The sequence below is a fragment of the Danio aesculapii genome, chromosome 18 (genome assembly GCF_903798145.1).
Source record: "Danio aesculapii chromosome 18, fDanAes4.1, whole genome shotgun sequence".
NCBI classification, from domain to species: Eukaryota; Metazoa; Chordata; class Actinopteri; order Cypriniformes; family Danionidae; genus Danio; species Danio aesculapii.
The window spans coordinates 39,658,019-39,677,105 of record NC_079452.1 but is presented as its reverse complement, the minus strand read 5'-3'; the positions used below and the strand labels follow the sequence as shown (position 1 = coordinate 39,677,105).

The following is a 19,087-nucleotide window of genomic DNA, read 5'->3' as shown; positions in this document are numbered from 1 at the left end:
TTATGATGACCACCGACAAGCTAATCCAGCTAAATATAGTGATTGAAATGCCACTAAAATGCAGTATTTAAACGTCATAATTCAATAGAAATGAGGCAAATAACTGCAAAAAAGGTCCACATTTTGAGAAAAAAAACACCCCTTTCAGCAGGCTGGCTACAGGCCTGCATTTTTTGGGTTTGTGCTCCCTTCAAAAATTCAGTAAAATGTCTAAAATGCATTAAGCTTAACTCTATCTGGTTATTTTTCTTTTAAAATTTGAAATCAAAAATCAGCTTTCAAAATTCCTTTAGCTTAGTCTCTATTTCAGAGGTCGCCACAGTGGAATGAACCACCAATTATTCTAGCCTACGTTTTACGCAGCTGATGCCATTTCAGGCAGGGAAACACTCATACACACACATTCACTATGGTATTATTCAATTCACCAATAGTGCTTGTCTTTGGACTATGCCAACACGGGGAGAACTTGCAAACTCCATACAGATGCCAACTGGCCCAGCCGGGACCAGCGACTTTCTTGCTGTGAGGCGACAGCACTACCTACTGCCCCACTGCATCGCCCACCCAAAAATCATTTGTTCCCTATTAAAATAAGTGATTTATTTTTCATGTAACTCCACATACTGACCACTAGGCGTCCTACACACCTCACAGATGGGTTACGAAAACAAGTTTAAAACTTAAACATATTCACTCATCCTAATTTAAAACTTCATTATGACGTCATATAGTTTGTTTTTTTATTACAATGAATTTAGAGCGTTTACATAAATCAAACTCATAAAACGCACTTCACTTTAAGTTTTTAAACTATTGTGTTCACTAATATCCCAATTGCTTTACTTTTGAATCGCTCGCCTTTGTAAAGACGCCTCAAAAAATGACTTTAAGGGACAGACAACTGGTTAGGAAAGTTGTCAATCTCGTCCACGTTTCCGCTACGTGCGCCCCTCCACCTCCAATCCCTCCCATTTCCAACCACTTGCTTTTCCAGCTGCTTTGAGGTCAGTCAGAACCGTGAAACTGTCCGGCGACTAGACGCGAGGAAAAGCTGCTGAAAATCACGCCAGTTCAGAGTAACATGCCATAATGCTGCCCGAATCTGTTGGCGGGTGACTGAAAAGCAGCTCGGAAGGTTGGATTTTCCTCTTGCTGGAACTAGCCGTAGACGTTTGCTCGAGGAAAGGGTTACTTGTTTGGGAGGAAACTCTTCCCGTGCGCGCTCTGTTTTGATCGCGTTCACGGCGGAATTACAACCGGGAATCATTTGCGTTTGGTTTTTGGGGATTTTTCTGCCCTGATCAACTTGAAGAAGATTATCTGGGATGCACTGGCCGCTGTTGTGAGACCCCCCCTCCTCAAATACGCCAGTTTGGAAACACTCTCATAACTGAATTGTTGATCTTTCTTCTATTCGATGTTGAAAATGTCGAATCCTCCTGTGAAGTTCAAAAAGGATAAAGAGATCATTGTAGAGTACGAGACTCAAGTCAAAGGTAAGGAGCAAACTGCTGGAGTAGTTGAAGGACTGGTTCATGCAGTATTTAATCATTGAGCAGATCACTTCTGCATCGTGATGATGATGATGATGATGTTTTTATGCGCAGACTGAACTGAAATCAGAAGAGTGTAAATCTGATGATCTTGGTTTTTGAACGACATGATTGTTGGAATCATTTAGGGGTTAATGACAAGGTTGAGATTAGAAAAAAAATTCACTAGAGTTTGTCAATTCCTTAAAAAGACACTAATTTAATGTCTCTAAAACATCAAGTGGCATTATATCTAGTAAGAAGTTGGTCTTTTTTAAACTTATATTTCTTACTCCAAATTTTGACCTATTTAAGAGTAGTCTTGTCAAAACATCACATTTTGCAAAACGTTGTAGTGCAAGAATAGTTATGCTAATGACATGAAGATTGTCACAATCACTTTTCATCTATTTTAAAGTAAAATTGCAGCCATGTTTAAGAAAGTTAAAGGGATAGTTCACCCGCAAATTAAAATTCTGTTCAATGTTCTAAACAAGTTTGAGTTTCTTTCCTCTGTTGAACACAAAAGAAGATTTTTTGAAGAATGCTGGAAACCTGTAACTCTTGACTTCATTCATTTTTCTTCGGCTTAGTCCTTTTTTTCATCAGGGGCCTCTACAGCAGAATGAACCGCCAACTTATCCAGCACATATTTTACACAACGGATGCCCTTCCAACTGCAACCCAGCACTGGAAAACATCCATACACACCCATTTACACACATATGGCCAATTTAGTTTATTCAATTTACAATTTAATTTATGTCTTTGGACTGTAAGGGAAACCAGAGAATCTGGAGGAAACCCATGCGAACACGAGGAGAGCATGCAAACAGAAATCCCAACTGGCCCAGCTGGGACTCGAACCAGTGACCTTCTTGCTGTAAGGTGACAGTGCTAACCACTGAGCCACCACGTTGCCCCCATTAACTTCCATTTCTTTTTTTTTTTTTATTCTTTTTTTTTTTTTTTACTAAGGATGTCAATAGTTTACGGTTACTAAAATTTTTCAAAATATCTCCATATTATTTTGTGTTCAACAAAACAACAACAGTAGCAAAAAACGACCTCAAACCTGTCTGAAAAAATGAAGGGAAAGTAAAAAATGGCAGAATTTTCGTTTTTGGGTGAACTATCCCTTTAAGCAAACTTTAATCTTGATACTCTTTTTTTTCATCTTCATTTTTAGACACTGAAATAGTAATAAGACTTTAAGAAGTTTGTGTTTTGTTTTGTTTTTTAACAGTAATGAATTCCCACAGATGTGGAAAACATATCAGGCCATTTTTAATTTGTGGTTTCCAGGCCAAGAAAACTCATAAAATTTATTATAAATACAGTGCTCAGCATAACTGAGTACACCCCATTTTGAAAATGAATATTTTTTTATGCATTCCTCAGTGAATTTAGGCAATGTATTTTGGTGCATTTAAACAAAACAGATTTATTTATTAACCAAACATATTTAGAATTTGAAAGATAATACAATTAAATTCAAGGGAAATATTGCAAAAAAATTACAACCTACAACATTTCAACAAAATCTTTTCTTTTTGCTTCTCTTGATTTTTCTATTTTATTTTTATTTCTTTTTATTTTCCTATTACATAAATTTGGCTGTACTAGTTTTTGGACTATTATCGTAAGTTATTTTGTTAGATGAGCTCCAGATTTGGCTTCAGAACTGACTAATCTAATGTATCTGCATAAATATAATATTTTATAGCTTCCTAAAAAAATATGAATTTAAAAGAGAGATTTGTGAGGGGTGTACTTGTATATGCTTGCTGAGCACTGTATATTATCTTTTATATTATATTTATATATTTTTTATATATTTTTATATTATATTTACATTATATTTGATTATAATTTTAACCATAAAGGAGAATTTTAAAATACAAGTTCACTGCCTTTCTCATGACATGAAACCCTGCAATATTTAGATGAAAAAGATGATGATGATGATGATGATGATGATTTTGATGAGTGTGTTTTATACTAGGGATGTCCTGATCAGGTTTTTTTGCCCTTGAGTCTGAGTCATTTGATTTTGAGTATCTACCGATACCGAAACCCAATCCGGTACTTCTATAATACATTAAAAAAAAAGAATAAAGAAGAGTGAAGAAACCGATCTTATTTTAACATTCAACAAATCTATTACCAAACAGAGCACTTCTGTGAGGTAGCTTGAACAATCAACTAATAAATAACATCAATTCTTCACTTTTGGACTTTAGTGCAACAGTAAATACAAAATAAATCTATTATAAAAACTAATAGCATCTCAACTTAAAATACCCGGCAGGCAATCCCAAGTTTACAAATCTCACAGTCTGCTATGGCAATGTTGTCATCATCAACTTCATAATACCTCCAGACTGCAGACATACTCGCGCTTTCCGCTTCAAGCTGCTTCCTTGTTCTACTTTCTGGCATTTAACCAATACCGTCTCTGTAACAAAGTGAGTTCATGCTCCACGCGTTGCTGTCTCTGTGAAGTCAAGAAAGAGGTCTAACTTTGTGCCACCACATAAATATAGATGCGAATGTGTACATATATATTCGAGTCCTGATCAGGAGGTAACATCCAATTCTGATCGAGTGTGAAACCGCGTGATCGGGCCCGATTTCCAATCTCATGATCAGATCTAGACATCCCTAGTTTATACCAACTCACTTATCTGAGTCATTGCTGAGAGTTCTTTGCATTATAAATTCCCGAAGTAAGTTACTTTACCCACTGACTTCAAATGAAGGGTCACAGTGCCTCATTAGCCCAATGTGTGTGCACCTTGAGTGAAGGTCAACTTTCTAAAAAAACTTCTAGCAACGGAGCCGGATGGTCTGTTTCCTTTTCATCTTATGAGCATCATCATCACAGGAAAGAGGCAGTTGCTGCATTCTAGTAACCATGGGGATTTGGCATCGCCCCAAAGCCTAAATCCTCCAGGGCTCTTTGCTGACAGAAAAGACTATTATTTATGTAGAGGCAGCGAGTGAGTGTGTGTATGTGTGTGAGAGAGAGCAAGAGGTATGTTGGTATCATGACATGGCGCTTGGTGTTCATTTGGCAGGAATGTGTACTCCAATCCCTTGCTCTGATGATGACTAAGACGGTTAATAGCAGCATGATGCACTGAATCCGCCCGTGCCGAGCATCTCATTAGCTTTGCATCGCAGCCAAATGGAGTTGTAGCAACATGAAAACAGCCCTCGGATTATTCTTTTTTCCATGAATGAATGAGGGAGACTTGTTCTAGCACAACTTTATGCCGCTGCAATGTTGACAGTTACGCTTGTTTTATTGACTGTTAAAGGTTACCATCCACGTAAGGGACAGGTGCACAGAAGTTTGTCTGTGTTTTGGCTCTGGCTATGTTTACACCTTCAACAATGGTAAATGCACTGTAAAAATGCTGGGTTTCACACAATCGGTTTGTGTTGGGACTGCATGAATGAATTAAGTTAACTTGGTATTGGTTACAAATTTAAGTGTATTTAACATAAAACAATTAAGTTGTCACAAAAATACTCAATAATTGTGCTCATTTTAAATAAGTAGTTTGAACAAACAGCAAATGTCATGTTTTGTGTGAACAGGTGTGTGAACTAGGTGTTTAACCTTTTCAACAACTTTCACAAGTAGTGGAGAACACATTTGATCAGATTGCCTTATGAGTTAAAGTGGAAGTGAAGCAGTCAGCCAAGGTTACATTATTTTGTACACTGGTTTCCACTTTAATAAAAATATATTAAACTCGATTAATGTAATAGGGCTGGGCGATATTGCAAAAAAAAAATCATGTTTCATATCTTTCAATATCGATAATTATTGAATATTTTTTAACAGTACATTTAAGAATATTAGGATTTTTTTATATTAATCACTTTAATTTACCAGCATTACTAAGGGAAATCGTTTTAACATTCAAAAACAAAACTATTTAAACAAAATATCTGATCACTTTATAATAAAATAAACATAAGTGTTGAAGAGACTCTTAAACTTGATGAATAAAATGTTACAAAGTGTGTGCAATGGTTAAGGTAGATCAACATCTGTAAGGTGTGAATAATAATGATACAGTAAACCTCAAACTCTGTAAACAACACAAATGATGACAATCAGATCTGAGCTTTCAAGTAAAGGAACCAGCCATCATAATTCAAATACATATTGCAGCATTACAAATTGTGAAGTTAAATGACTACTACCCCTATGCTAAAACATCTTTCAGATGGGGAGCTAATGGCTGGATGCACAAGAAAAGAAACCAAAAAGCCACTCTGGCGACTAGCTTACATCCTATTATAATGGTGTTCGGGCATTGAATATTGATACCAATTTTATCGCCCATATAATGTAACCGTTTAGAAGAAAAGGGCATGTTTTACTATAGCTTTTAGCACAAGGCCATATTGGAATATCACTGTGTCTGACGTCATGGGGTTGGTTCCGTTCCTTCAGCTGAACAGATGCAGTGGAAGTAATGTTAAAAACATTGTTGACCATTTAGGCAAACGTGACAAAGTGCAAGGTTTGAATCTTCTAAACGTGAATTTTGTCTGTTTTAGAGCACACTTGCTTAATAGATATCCTTAAAACTAACAATACTATTACTAATAGGGCTGGGTGATAAAATCAGTAACGATATTTATTGACCAAACACTTCTGTCATTATCAATAAAAAAAGATTCGGTATTAAGTTTCGATATGAAGTTCTATAGTTTCATTAAAATGTGGCTGCTGAGTGCGCGCCTTGGAAGCAATTTCAAATAAGCTTAGGGTGTAAGTTTGTCAATTGCAATAGAGGGGCACAACTTTCATGACGCGCATATGGGAACGACACGTGACATGCACGCATTTTTACAGCCGCACCTAGTTGAAAACAACTGAACTTTTCCAAATGCAGCAAGCGCACCACGTTTCATGTAAATAGAACTAACGTATCTGCTTCACACTTTGTATGGAATATACACATTTCAGTAATGCAGCAGACTAATTACCTGAGACAAACACCGCATGTCCAAACACTGCAGTGCTGTTTACTTTCTCTCTAAACTTGCATCAGAGCTTCAGCAATGGTTTGTCATCCTCTGAGAAAACGGTTGATGGTCGCCTAGTTACGAGAGACGCCAGGGGAGCGCGAGTGCAAAGCCCATTGTAAATGGTGAAGAAAACCACGTGCTTGCGCTTGTCACTTCAGGTCAGTATAACAACACACACAAAAATGAGTGCTGTGGCTAGCAGTAGTGAGAAGATTGTAATGATAGTGGCTTTTTGGTTTCTTTTCTTGTGCATCCCAGCCACTAGCTCCCCATCTGAAATATTTTTTAGCATAAGGGGTAATGTAGTCATTCAACTTCCCAATTTGTAATGCTGCAGAATGTATTTGAATAATGATGGTTAGTTTCTTTACTTGAAAGCTCAGATTTGATTATCATAACTTGTTTTGTTTACAGTTTGAGGTTTACTGTATCATTATTATTCACACCTTAAAGTTTACTTTGATTGTTCAGTATACGCTTTACCATTGCACTCACTTTTAACGTTTTATTTATCAATTTTAACAGTCTCTTTAACACTTATTTTTATGTTATTATAACGAGATGAGATATTTAGTTTAAATATTTTAGTTATTGACTTTTTTTTTGACTATCAGCCTTGGTAATGTTGGAAAATTTAAATAAAGTAGTTAAATAAATACTAATATTCCTAAATGGATTGTTAAAAAATATTCAACAATTATCGATTTCGAATGATATGAAACATGATATCATGATAATCTTTTTGCAATATCGCCCAGCCCTAATTTCCAACATCTAAAAAAACTTATTCTAATACTAATTTCACGGGACCTTTAAACTCGTATAATACAAACAGGATGTTATGACATCTGTAATAGGCAAGTTTATGTATGATGTCTTCTTTGGACATTCAGAGACTTTTTGAGCAGAGTTTAGTTAGGAACACTATTGAATTGGTAGAATCCGTTGCCTTATGTTGTGGGTTGGTTATGTTGCAATTTTACGATAATGTCACGGCAGTTGTGATAGGGCAACTATAGCAATAAATCTACCCACTTTAAGCAGTACAAAAACTACAATGGAAATGCAAGCCCAGCTGAATAAAACCAAACCAAAACAAGCTGAAATATCTTACCATGCAGTGGAAAAGTGGCTTTTAAGTCTTCCATTCAATTTTCCTTAACCTGACTTTAGGCATTGAAGCACTGACTTCCTCTAAAACGCTGTGGTCCTTAAGAAAGTGATACTGTGAGAGAAAAGAAAGGCCGGAAATGTGCCTGGAATCCCTCTTTATCAGCTCATGCCGAGGACTTGTGTCCATAAGTGGTTTTATATTTGTATTCCAGGTTATCTCATGATCATATTGCTTATGTTTAGATTGCACTTTTTCCAATTCAACAAGGTTGGGAAGGATTAAATGTCAGCCAGGTTGTAGGGTGAAGTAAGAGAGATTTAGGATACCGGCCAAAAGCAAGATTTAAAGACTGCTAAGGCGTCCTTTTGTGTTCTCTGCAATAGTGATGAATCAGCAATGTCAACAGACATCAGAGATTACAATGAGTACTTCCTATTAGTAATCCAGTATTTGAATTTTGACCAAGTTTAAGGTTATACTTCACATAGTAACTCTGTGATGACTCACTATATTTGCTTATAGTTCCCACGTGCTGTTTCTGAGCTATAAACATGGCAGTGTTTAATAAGTTTTAACAGTGACTCACATTGTTTGCTTTAGCACCATCATGAGTCACATGAAGCTTATTTTAGAGTTATCAGGTTAGGTCAGCCAGAAAAGATTGAAAGGCGTGAGGATCCCAGTGGTTGTTCCATATAAAGCGGCAGGCGGACCTAACAATCAGTCTTATCAACACAAAAACCTGTCATATCCATCAGCCTGCGCTCCGTGCAGCACTGACTGCACAGAGGGAAGAATGAGCAGAGCAAAACATGAAAAGTCACGAAAATGTTGACATCAAATCTCTCAGCAATATTTCACATGCTTACCAGCTGTTTTTTTAGGTCTACCATGCTAGCACTTGGTTGAGATCTCTTTTGCCTTCAAAGGTGCCCTAATTTAACAAGTTGCTAGAAACATTGCTCTAAGACTGCACACTCACGGTGTGAATCTCCCATTCCAGCACATGCCAGAGCTTCTCTATTGGATTGACATCTGGGAACTATTGAGGCCATTTGAGTTTAGTGGATTCAATGAGTAGTTTTACATGGACAGCAATACTTTGATTTTAATAAGATTAAGACAATACTCTGATTAAGAGTCTACCGTGTAAACAGTGATTTTTTTTGATGACCTTAATCTGACTAAAGTCAACGAACTAAAGAAAAATCGAATTAAGACGTGAAGTATTCCTATTCAGTCCCATTATTGAAATGCAGTACAGACATATAAACACCTTAATCAAACTATTACCATTTTTTATTACACATTATATACACACATAGCAAATTCAAGAGTTCACACTTAGATATTGTTTGACAACTGTTAGCAGGTTTGGCATGCTGTCCCGGGAGAGAACCCTGAGCTCGGAGATAGGTGAGCCCAGGGCTCCCGCCTGGTCCATAGAGCATATGCGGGGAGTACGAGATCAGGTGGTTCTCGAGAGCTCCCCGTGGTAAGAGGAAGAAAAGGAGGAGAAGGGGTGGATGGGGGGTTTCTTCGGAAAACGAAGATAAGAGAGTAGTTCTAGCTAGGCTACTTATAGTGAGTTGGGGTTAATCTGATTGGCTAACTAGTGAATGTAAATGAGTGGCCAGCTGCGGTCAATCATATCACGTGCTCCTCTCGAAATTAGTTTGAAAACTTCACTTCAAGAGTTCACACTTAGATATTGTTTGACAACTGTTAGCAGGTTTGGCATGCTGTCCCGGGAGAGAACCCTGAGCTCGGAGATAGGTGAGCCCAGGGCTCCCGCCTGGTCCATAGAGCATATGCGGGGAGTACGAGATCAGGTGGTTCTCGAGAGCTCCCCAAAATGCAGGAGACTCGGGACAGCAGCCGTGTATTCGAAGAAACTCCCCAAAAGGCTTGGATGGCTATATCCGGCTGCTGGATATAGTGGTTTTTCAGAAGGAAAGGTAAAGGGGGCTCCTGTGGGAGCAAAGGGTGATACAGACTCCTGCGGGAGCCCGAGCAGGGTTGGCGTGGGCTATGAATACTCCTGCGGGAGTATAGACTCTGGGAGACCCCTGCGGGGGTTAGAGCCATGGGGTGGACAGGAATCCTGCTGGGGTAGTAAAAATGGGGAAGGGCAAGTGAGGACTCCAGCTGGATAGTGGGGGTGAAGGGGGCTGGGGTGGGGCATGGACTCCAAAGGAGTGAATTGCTCAAGGAACACTCCTTGCGGAGATAGAGCTGGGAGGTGGCAGCGCTATATATAAATATATATGTATATATGAAAATATATAGATATATAAATATATAATGGGGTAATCTAGTGCCTTGGGGGGGGCGATTTTTTGGACTCCTGCGGGAGTCGAAGCTCCTGGACACTCCTGCGGGAGATAGAGCTGTATTTGCCATCTCCAGCTGGAGTCGGGAAGAGGAAGGGCAGGTGAATGCCCCAGCTGAAGGGTGAATGGCAGTTGGGCGATGACCCCTGCGGGGGTCGATGCTCGGGACCACTCCTGCGGGAGTTAGAGCTTGAGGGTGACGGCACTATATATAAATGTATATTTATATGCGTGGGTGCATATATATATACATATATATAAATTAAATAAAATAAATGAAAGGTAAATGTGTAAAATAAATGTATAAGAAAATAAAATAAGCTAGGGCCGGGGAGGGTCGGTGACGTGACTCGTGCTCGTGTCACAGCTCGGGGTTGGTTGAGCTATTTTGGCCAGCTCCAGTAGGAGTCGGGAGAGATGAGGGGGAGGTGAAGACTCCTGCTGGAGGGTGACGGGCAGAATTGGTGCTCTGGGGGTGTTCCTGCGGGAACAGAGCGTGATGGTGGCAGCGCTATATATAAATTAATATTTATATGCGTGGGTGCATATAGATATGAATTTATATAAATAAAATCAAACAGAGAGAAAAATAAAAGGCAATATTATATGTCATTGTTAAAATGACTTATAATATGTAAAAGCTAGGGTTGGGGGAGGGGCTGTGAGATGATTCCTGCGGGAACCGAAGCTCGGGGTAACACTCCTGCGGGAGTCAGAACCATGGGGGGGGCAGGGTCCTACAGAAGTCAGGGAAAGGTGGAGGGGTGGTGAAGACTTCTGTGGCAGCGGCCAGGGGGGGGCGGGGTGACAGGGGGTGCCTAGGCGGGAAAACTCCTGCTGGAGTTGGGTGAGTGAATAGGGAGAGAAAGCTGAGTGCGACTCAGAGCCAGAAGGAAGAAAGCAGGGTTAGGTGGCTGGGTCGTGCCCGCGCCCTTGGGTGGCTGAGTAGCTCCTCCGCCCTCTGGGAGCCGGGATGGCTGTGTCTTGTCTTATCCCTGGATTAGGCTCGTGCCTTTGGCCGCTAGGTTTAAGGTGTCTGCTGGTGAGGGTCCTTTGTTTAGATGACTGTGGCTGAGTCGAATGTAAGATTTGAAGGTATCGGAAGACCAGCTTCCTATTGTTGTATGTGTTGTTGAGATAGCCCTTTATGTGCAACTGTGGTGGCGGCTCCAAATCTGACTGGAGTATGAATCTGGTGGGAAGCCTGAATGGTGGAGGACTGCTTTAATGTGTTTTTGAAACCAAGGCGTGTCACTGGATGGTGTGTGAAAAAGGGGGGCTGGGGGACTTAAGCTTAGCATTTCCTATAGTGTATGTATGCTAGGAGTGTTTGGAATGGCTTGTGGGGGAGGGAATATAGAATATGTAGATGCATTGTCCTTTTCTGGATTGATCTGTTTATCATGATTGATGTTTTCTCGTCAATCAAAGTTAGATCTGTGATGGTGGGGTGGATGTACGGATCAAATTAGATGTTACTGTAATTTCACAACATCTGAGAAACTCGAAAAAACACAAGAATAAACATTGCATCTAGAGTGTGGTCTGTATGCAAGGATAGGTATCCTTCTGAGTGTGGAAATGCGTTGGAGAGTATGTAGGGCGAGATGGGCAGTCTGATGTCTGGGAGGGTGGGAAGCCTTTAATAAGAAGGCCGGTTTGTGAATTAGCAATAGAATCATAGTTTGTGTGAATGCAAGTATGTGATGAATAGACTGATTGTTTGCGAGGGCAAACGGGAATGAAGTGTTATTTGGGGAATGAAATGTTTGGATGTGTTTTGTAGGGAGGAACTATTGAGATATTCTGGGGTTACTTCCTAAAATATATTTATAGGTGTTGATGCAAATCATGTATGTGGGAATGTCATCTTCAAAGGAGGGATGAGGTCAGGTGCGGCTCTACTTCTGGTACCAGTTTCTAGAAACAAAAGCAAGAAAGGGAATCAGCAATTTCCTTATATAATTAGGAACATGTACAACAGTTATAAATTAATGAAGTCCAAATGAAGAGTTGTATATGAATTTAAGCATGATAATGATAATGATAACGCCTTTTGTTAGTGCAGTGGACAGCGGCTTCATTGTAACGGTAAATGAGAATTTTGGAGGCGGACTATTAATTTCTCCGCAATATGGTCCGTTGGTAGCGCGTCGGCAGTCCTAATAACATCCCTTTAAGCCTACGGCGGGGGCGGCGTCTGTGTATTAAAGATATGTACTGAGGATGAAATTGGATCGTTTATAAATGAGTGGGCAGCAATTCCAGCGCTTAGGAAGGAAAGCATAAGCCGGTCGCACGCATTAAGCGCTGTTCGGTGACGTGCTGCGTTGCTCCATGCATTTAGAATTCAAAACATATGTTCTATCGGGGTGCGCGTCGGGGGCTGTCCGCAGTGCTTAGTCACAATTCAGGACTCTATTTGTATTCTGCCGCGCCACGGAGCGCTATGTAAATAGTTTAGTTTAAATTACATATGAATTTGCGTGTCTGGTGTGCATTAGCCTTCCCCCTGTCATGTGCGCACCCCGTCGCCGCGCTGAGCGGTGCCTCCGGTGCGCGATGCCCTTCAGACTAAGTTGATATGGCCGAGATCGGATAGAGATATATTCTCATCTAATCCGGGGACTGATGCTGCGAGTTGGAGGTGCGTGACAAAAAGGCGTCCCTGCAGTATAATGCGCGTGTGAGTTTTGATGTCCTAAGATAGACAGTTTGTGCTTAGCGCGATCTTTTCTCTTCAAGAATATATAAGGGAACTAAGTTTCAGTCGATTTATTTAGGTATGCATGTATGCAATTCTGCGAATCCAAATTGATGCTTAGGAATTTTATAGAAGTGCTTGAGCCGGAGGTTCTTCCACGATGGAAATGCCAATATTAGAAAGACTTGTCACTAGTTTTCTTATATCTTCAGATATATTATATCTTCAGAACTTATATCTCAGAGATACGTGTAAACGTCTAGTAGATGAACTACGTGCGAACACCGTAGTTATTGGCGAGAATCCCGCAAATTGTTTCTGAAATGTGGTTACTTCTGCGTCCGAACGATAGACAGACTGCGAAGTAGAATTGTGATGCCTGATTAATGCCAGAAATCGGAGATACCAGAGATCAGGGTTTAATGGAATTGCTTAAAAGGCGGGGGTGATGTCGACTGCGAAGCTTTGCAGCAGACTAGATTAATTAAATATCACGCCACAAACCAAGAAATCTCTTTAGGGCATCTTCGTTCGGCGTGATGAATAATGCTGAAAAAGGCGGAATTATGAGAAGATGAAAGATCCGTTATTAGACGTTTTTAGAAACGTTCTAATGCCCATTTCAGTAGGCTAATGTTAATGTGCTTGACGAAGCAGCAAGAATGAGGGGATCGAACATGATTTTATTGTCGATCTCTTTTTCTATAATAGCTCTGTGATTTCTGGTTCAGCGTTGGTGGAGGGCTGGGAAGGGAGCGCCAAGATACCGGGCTTGGATCCGTTATACAGACCTGGAATGAGAAATTCAGAAAAATTAGGTCAGGGTGCAAACGTAAATCAGTATAAAGATTCAAAATGTTGACAAGTAATTTGTTTTCTTTAGACTTGGCTGACGGCGTGCCTGTCGCCGCAGTAGTAGCAAGTGTGAGAGGAGGGAAGGCTGGGTTTAGAGTGGTAAGGATTGCTGGAAGAGGAGGGCTGGAGTTTGTACTGGATTGGGGAGCTGCAGGCTAGAAGAGTTGCGTTATTGTCCGGGAGATTCCGAGATTGCTTTAGGGCTTTCTCTGGTGGCCCGGGGTGGCGCAGTGTTTGTAGGCTGTAGTACGTAGTGTTTAGGGAGCGTAGCAGGAGCGTGTGGTTGTAATGTCCTAGGGGGGCGGAGTCAGCGAAGACGTGGATTCGTAAGGTCTTTTCAGGTTTATTGCAGCAGTATGGAATGTGTGGTTCCGGCGTCTAGGAGTTTGGAGGAGTTCTGTGACTGTCGTTTGTTGGATACGAGAGACGTATGATGACGCTGGAGAAGGTACGTGGCGGTTTGAAGTAGCGGGAGATAGAGGATTGAATAAAACATTGTGCTCTGGCTGGAGTAGCTAGGCCTTTGGCCTCTTACTGGAGCCTCGGTCTCGGGCAGACTTCCAGGCTGAGCTGGCTGTTGTTGAGATGGGGCTGATGTTTCAGGGAGCGCGGAGCTTTCTTTCTTGCCCGTTGCTGCGCTGTTGTGATCTCCGCCGCCTCCGTTGTTGTTTTCGTTGTAGTTGACGACGATATGATGATGATGATGATGAAGATGATGATGATTGAAAATAGGAGGTTGTTTTGTCCGTGAGTAGCTTTCGGAAGAGCTGGAGCGGACTTGTCGTTAGTTTCTTCGGAAAACGAAGATAAGAGAGTAGTTCTAGCTAGGCTACTTATAGTGAGTTGGGGTTAATCTGATTGGCTAACTAGTGAATGTAAATGAGTGGCCAGCTGCGGTCAATCATATCACGTGCTCCTCTCGAAATTAGTTTGAAAACTTCACTTCTACATACACACCAGCGCTAAGACACGGACAACAAAACAATCACTTCCTTAAAGAGAACTACTGTTTGCCAACAACAAGTTGATGCCGACAACTTGTCTGGCATATTACGTAATACAGCATTTTTGGCCATTTGCATGGTGTGTAGATGCAGATTGTTTTGAAACCTTGTTTTGTGTAAACGTGAAACTTTTTCAAAACTCAGGGAATTTTTTGTTTTCAGATTTTGGCTACATATTTGTGATGTAAACGTTGCCCCTGAGATATGGTTGTGCATAGGGCTAGGCGATAAAATCGGTATCTGTATTTATTGACCAAACACCACCGTCAATAACGATTAAAAAAAATTTGGTATGACATTTTGGTATGAAAGCTATAGTTTTATTAAAATTTGTTTGCTGAGTGCGCGCCTTCGAAGGAATCCCAATAATCTTAGGCTGTAAGTTTGTCATTTCAATGGAGGTGCATGACTTGCGGCGCAAATAGCGAGCGACGTGCACATGGTCATTCTTTTGAGAAAACGGTTGATGGTTGCCTAGTTACAGAAAGACGCCAGGGGAGTACGAGTGCAAAGCGCATTGAAAATAGTGAAGGAAACCACACGCTCACGCTTTTCACATGTGAAAGCTGATTTAGTTTTGGGTTGCGTAATTACCACTTCAGGTCAGAATAACAACACACGCAAAATTGTGTGAATAGCAGCAGTGAGAAGATTGTAAACAAGGAAGGATGTACTCGACAGAGTGGCTTTTTGGTTTCTTTTCTTGTGCATCCCAGCCATTAGCTTCCCATCTGAAAGAGTTTTTAGTATAGGGGGTTATGTAGTCTTCTAGCTTCCCAATTTGTAGTGTTGCAGTATGTATTTGAATAATAATGGTCAGTTGCTTTGCTTAAAATCTGAGATTTGATTATTATAATTTGTTTTGTTTACAGAATTTGAGGTTTACTGTATCATTATTATTCACATCTTAAAGTTTGTTCAGCGTTGTTCAGTGTTCATACTTTACTATTGCACAAGTTGTAACATTTTATTTATCAAGTTCTCTTTAAAACTTACGTTTATTTTATTATAAAGAGATTAGATATTTTTGTTTAAATGTTTTTGTTTAACACTATTAAAACTATTTGGCTTAGTAAAATGTTGGTAAATTAAAATAAATGGATTAGTGGAGAGTTAAAAAATATTGAATAATATCGGAACCGAATGGTATGAAACATGATATTGTGATCATTTTGTTTGCTGTATCACCCAGCCCTAGTTGTGCATGAAAAATCCAGTATATTAGCAGTTTCAGAAATCCTCAAACTGTCAATTTTGCACCAACAACAACTATACTACATTCAGAGTCACTCAGATCCCTATACAGATCTTCAGCAGATCATCTTGACCATGTTTACAGGCTTAAATATATTGAGCTGTTCCCATGTGATTGGCTGATTTGATGTATTCCATTAACATGCAGTTTGAACTGGTGTTTCTAATAAAGGAGCTTGTGAGTGTATGAATGGCACTTAAAAAAAATGTGGTCCCTTGGCCTGCTGGCAAAGAACAATAGAAATGTTTTCTTTGGCCAGATTGTGTGTTTGATCTCACACAGTTGGTGTTTTTTCATGGCACCGGGTCACGAGTCGCTGACCTGCTCCTGCTGGCTCATGACATAAACGCTGTCCTCAACCTGTCATGCAGGAATAATTTCCCCCTATAAATGTTATGACCTTTAATGGAGCTTTCTGATAAGACAAATGAGGATCTTGGTCGTTTTAAGATGGTTATAGAGATAGTAACATTTATCTATTTTATTTGATGATTGTAATGCGTTGTTTAAGCGTTTGTCACCTTATGTGATGCGAATTAAACAGACTAAATTTGGAATATTTCTACATTCAGTACACTTTCGACATTTTTCCACAGTTTGTTTGCAAAGTCACACGAATACTTAAAATGAGCTTGGTAGTAACTGAAGTTAAATTTGTTTTTGAATTGTTGAATTTGCCTGCAAAGTAAACATACGCACACACCATTTGCTACATAACTCATGATATACATAAGTGAATAATGTGAAGCAATTTAATCAGGAAAAGAGATGCCATGACTTCTCTGGTCCCTAATTAATTAAATTTGGTTTAAATCAGTTTTATGTTTTTTTAAAAAAAACCTTTGTCAAAACCTTTTTGCACATTAGAAACATTTTTATTTAATTCAATATATAACATATTTTATTTTGTTTTATTTTCTTCTGTTTCAATGGTTTACAATAATTCATTCATTTATTCATTTCAGCTTAGTCCCTTTGCTAATCTGGGGTCACCACAGGAGAATGAACCGCCAACTTATCCAGCATTTATGTTTTCTTTAATCAGGAAAAGAGATGTAATGACTTCCACAAGTTCAGTATCAACGCTAAATAGCATTACTGAAACCCTTCATTCTGACTCTAACAATTTTATTTTATTCTATTTTACGTTTTGTATTTTTAAATTTTTTTTTAAGCCTTTGTCAAAAACTTTTTGCACACTAGAAACAATTTAATTCAATTTTATTTTATTTCATTTTATTTTATTTTTCACAAGTTCACATTAACCCTGAATAGCATTGCTGGAACCCTTCATTCTGAATCTAACAATTTAATTTAATTTAATTTAATTTAATTTAATTTAATTTAATTTAATTTAATTTAATTTAATTTAATTATTTCAATTTCATTTTATTTTTTGTCTTTTTAAAAAAAAAGCCATTGTCAAACTTTTTGCACACTAAAAACAATTTAATTCAATTCAAATTTATTTTTTTATTTTTAAATTATTACATTATTTTATTTTTCAGCAGAAGTTCAGCATCAGCACTGAATAGAATTGCTGGAACCCTTCATTCTGACTCTAACTATTTTATTTTTATTTTATTTTATTTTTATTTTATTTTATTTTATTTTATTTTATTTTATTTTATTTTATTTTATTTTATTTTATTTTATTTTATTTTATTTTATTTTATTTTATTTTATTTTATTTTATTTTATTTTATTTTATTTTATTTTTCAGCAAAAGTTCAGCATCAGCCCTGAATAGAATTACTGGAACCCTTCATTCTGACTCTAACTATTTTATTTTTATTTTTGTTTTATTTTATTTTATCCTATTTATTTATTTATTTATTTTATTTAATTTTATTTTATTTTCCACAAGTTCAGCATCAGCACTGAATAGCATCAGTGGATCCCTTCCTGCTGGCTCTAATTTAAATTATAAACAAGATCTCCATAAAAATAACCTTAAATCAGCTTAAAGTAATTAAAACAATGCCTCTGCTTGACAGCTATGTCATTACAATTTACCGCCTTTTATTGTTAATGAACTCTCTTTTTGCAGTCAAATTCCCTCACTTCCTGCTCAAGCCGTCCAGTACCGCTGTTCCCCACAGGTCCACAAATACCTGCCATCTGCTCCAGCCAGACCCTCAGCTTTTGTGCTGGATTCTGGTGGCCAAACAGTGGATGAACACCCTTGGTGGTGGAAGAAAGAGTGGGGGTTATTGATGGGACCATCTGTGTCTGCTCTCTCTCGCTCTTGTTTGATAGACTAAGCCTGTCTCTTTCCCAGTCTTTCCACGCATGCTGGGCTTTTCACTCCAGCCAATAAAATCTGCTTCTCTCCACCCACATGTCACACCCTGACTTGGCCATCATCAACTTTAACAATACCATTGGAAGTCAAGGGGTTGTTAGGGTTTCCTGAGTTAGGTTGTCTTATATCTTGTGTGTCTGTTGCACTAAGTTCATTGTGAAATATAAACAAATGTGAAAAAAAGAGTAAATGACAGATTATTGCAGTGTGTTAAAAAAGAGTAAATGACAGATTATTGCAGTGTGTTAAAAAAGAGTAAATGACAGATTATTGCAGTGTGTTAAAAAAAAGAGGAAAACAGTTTCTTCCCAAAACTAAATCAATATTTTAATTTGAAAGGTCATTGAAAAGTGTTGCTAAATGCAAATTTGTGATGTAATTCCAACTGAAACATGAAGACAGGGCGGGACATAAAATAGCTCCTCCCACTCCCACTGTGTTTTTTTCCCAGCGAGAGTGGTTGAAATCAAAAACATCAAATAAAAAGCAAATGAGAAGCGACTTGAAGGGGGCAGGACATGTCTGTTACTAGAGAGCATTTGATTGGCCAGAAGATTTGAAGTATGAGATGACTTCAAATAAATTTAGGCGGAAGTGCGAAACTGAATGTTTATATCTACTTAATGCAAATTTGGTCAGAGTTTTGGCACACACTTATAGATATCCTTAAGACTAACATACTGATATTGACATTTAAAGAATGTATGTTGATTTCACAGGGAATATAAAGATCCCCTATTATGCATTATAAAAGGTCAAATTTTGATTTTGGGGGTCTCCAACAACAGGCTGATATGCATGCAAGGTCAAAAAACACTTTCAATGTCATATAATATGCATTTATTTTTACATATCACCCAACGACTCCCATATGATTTGTTCAGTGACTCATTTGTTCCCAAACCCCTCGTTTGAGTGAGGCTAATC

At 38.7% G+C, this 19,087-nt stretch overlaps 1 protein-coding gene across 2 annotated transcripts in view; it reads left to right on the top strand.

The window, feature by feature from the left end:
- Positions 1 to 1,001: 1,001 nt before the first annotated feature.
- srgap1a (SLIT-ROBO Rho GTPase activating protein 1a) overlaps positions 1,002 to 19,087 on the top strand; it is a 203,473-nt gene continuing 185,387 nt past the window's right edge. For both annotated transcript variants that reach the window (XM_056479034.1, XM_056479033.1), the window contains exon 1: positions 1,002 to 1,499. In XM_056479034.1, coding sequence (XP_056335009.1) covers positions 1,421 to 1,499 — 79 coding nt within the window. In that variant the 5' untranslated portion in view covers positions 1,002 to 1,420. The remainder of the gene's footprint in view (positions 1,500 to 19,087) is intronic.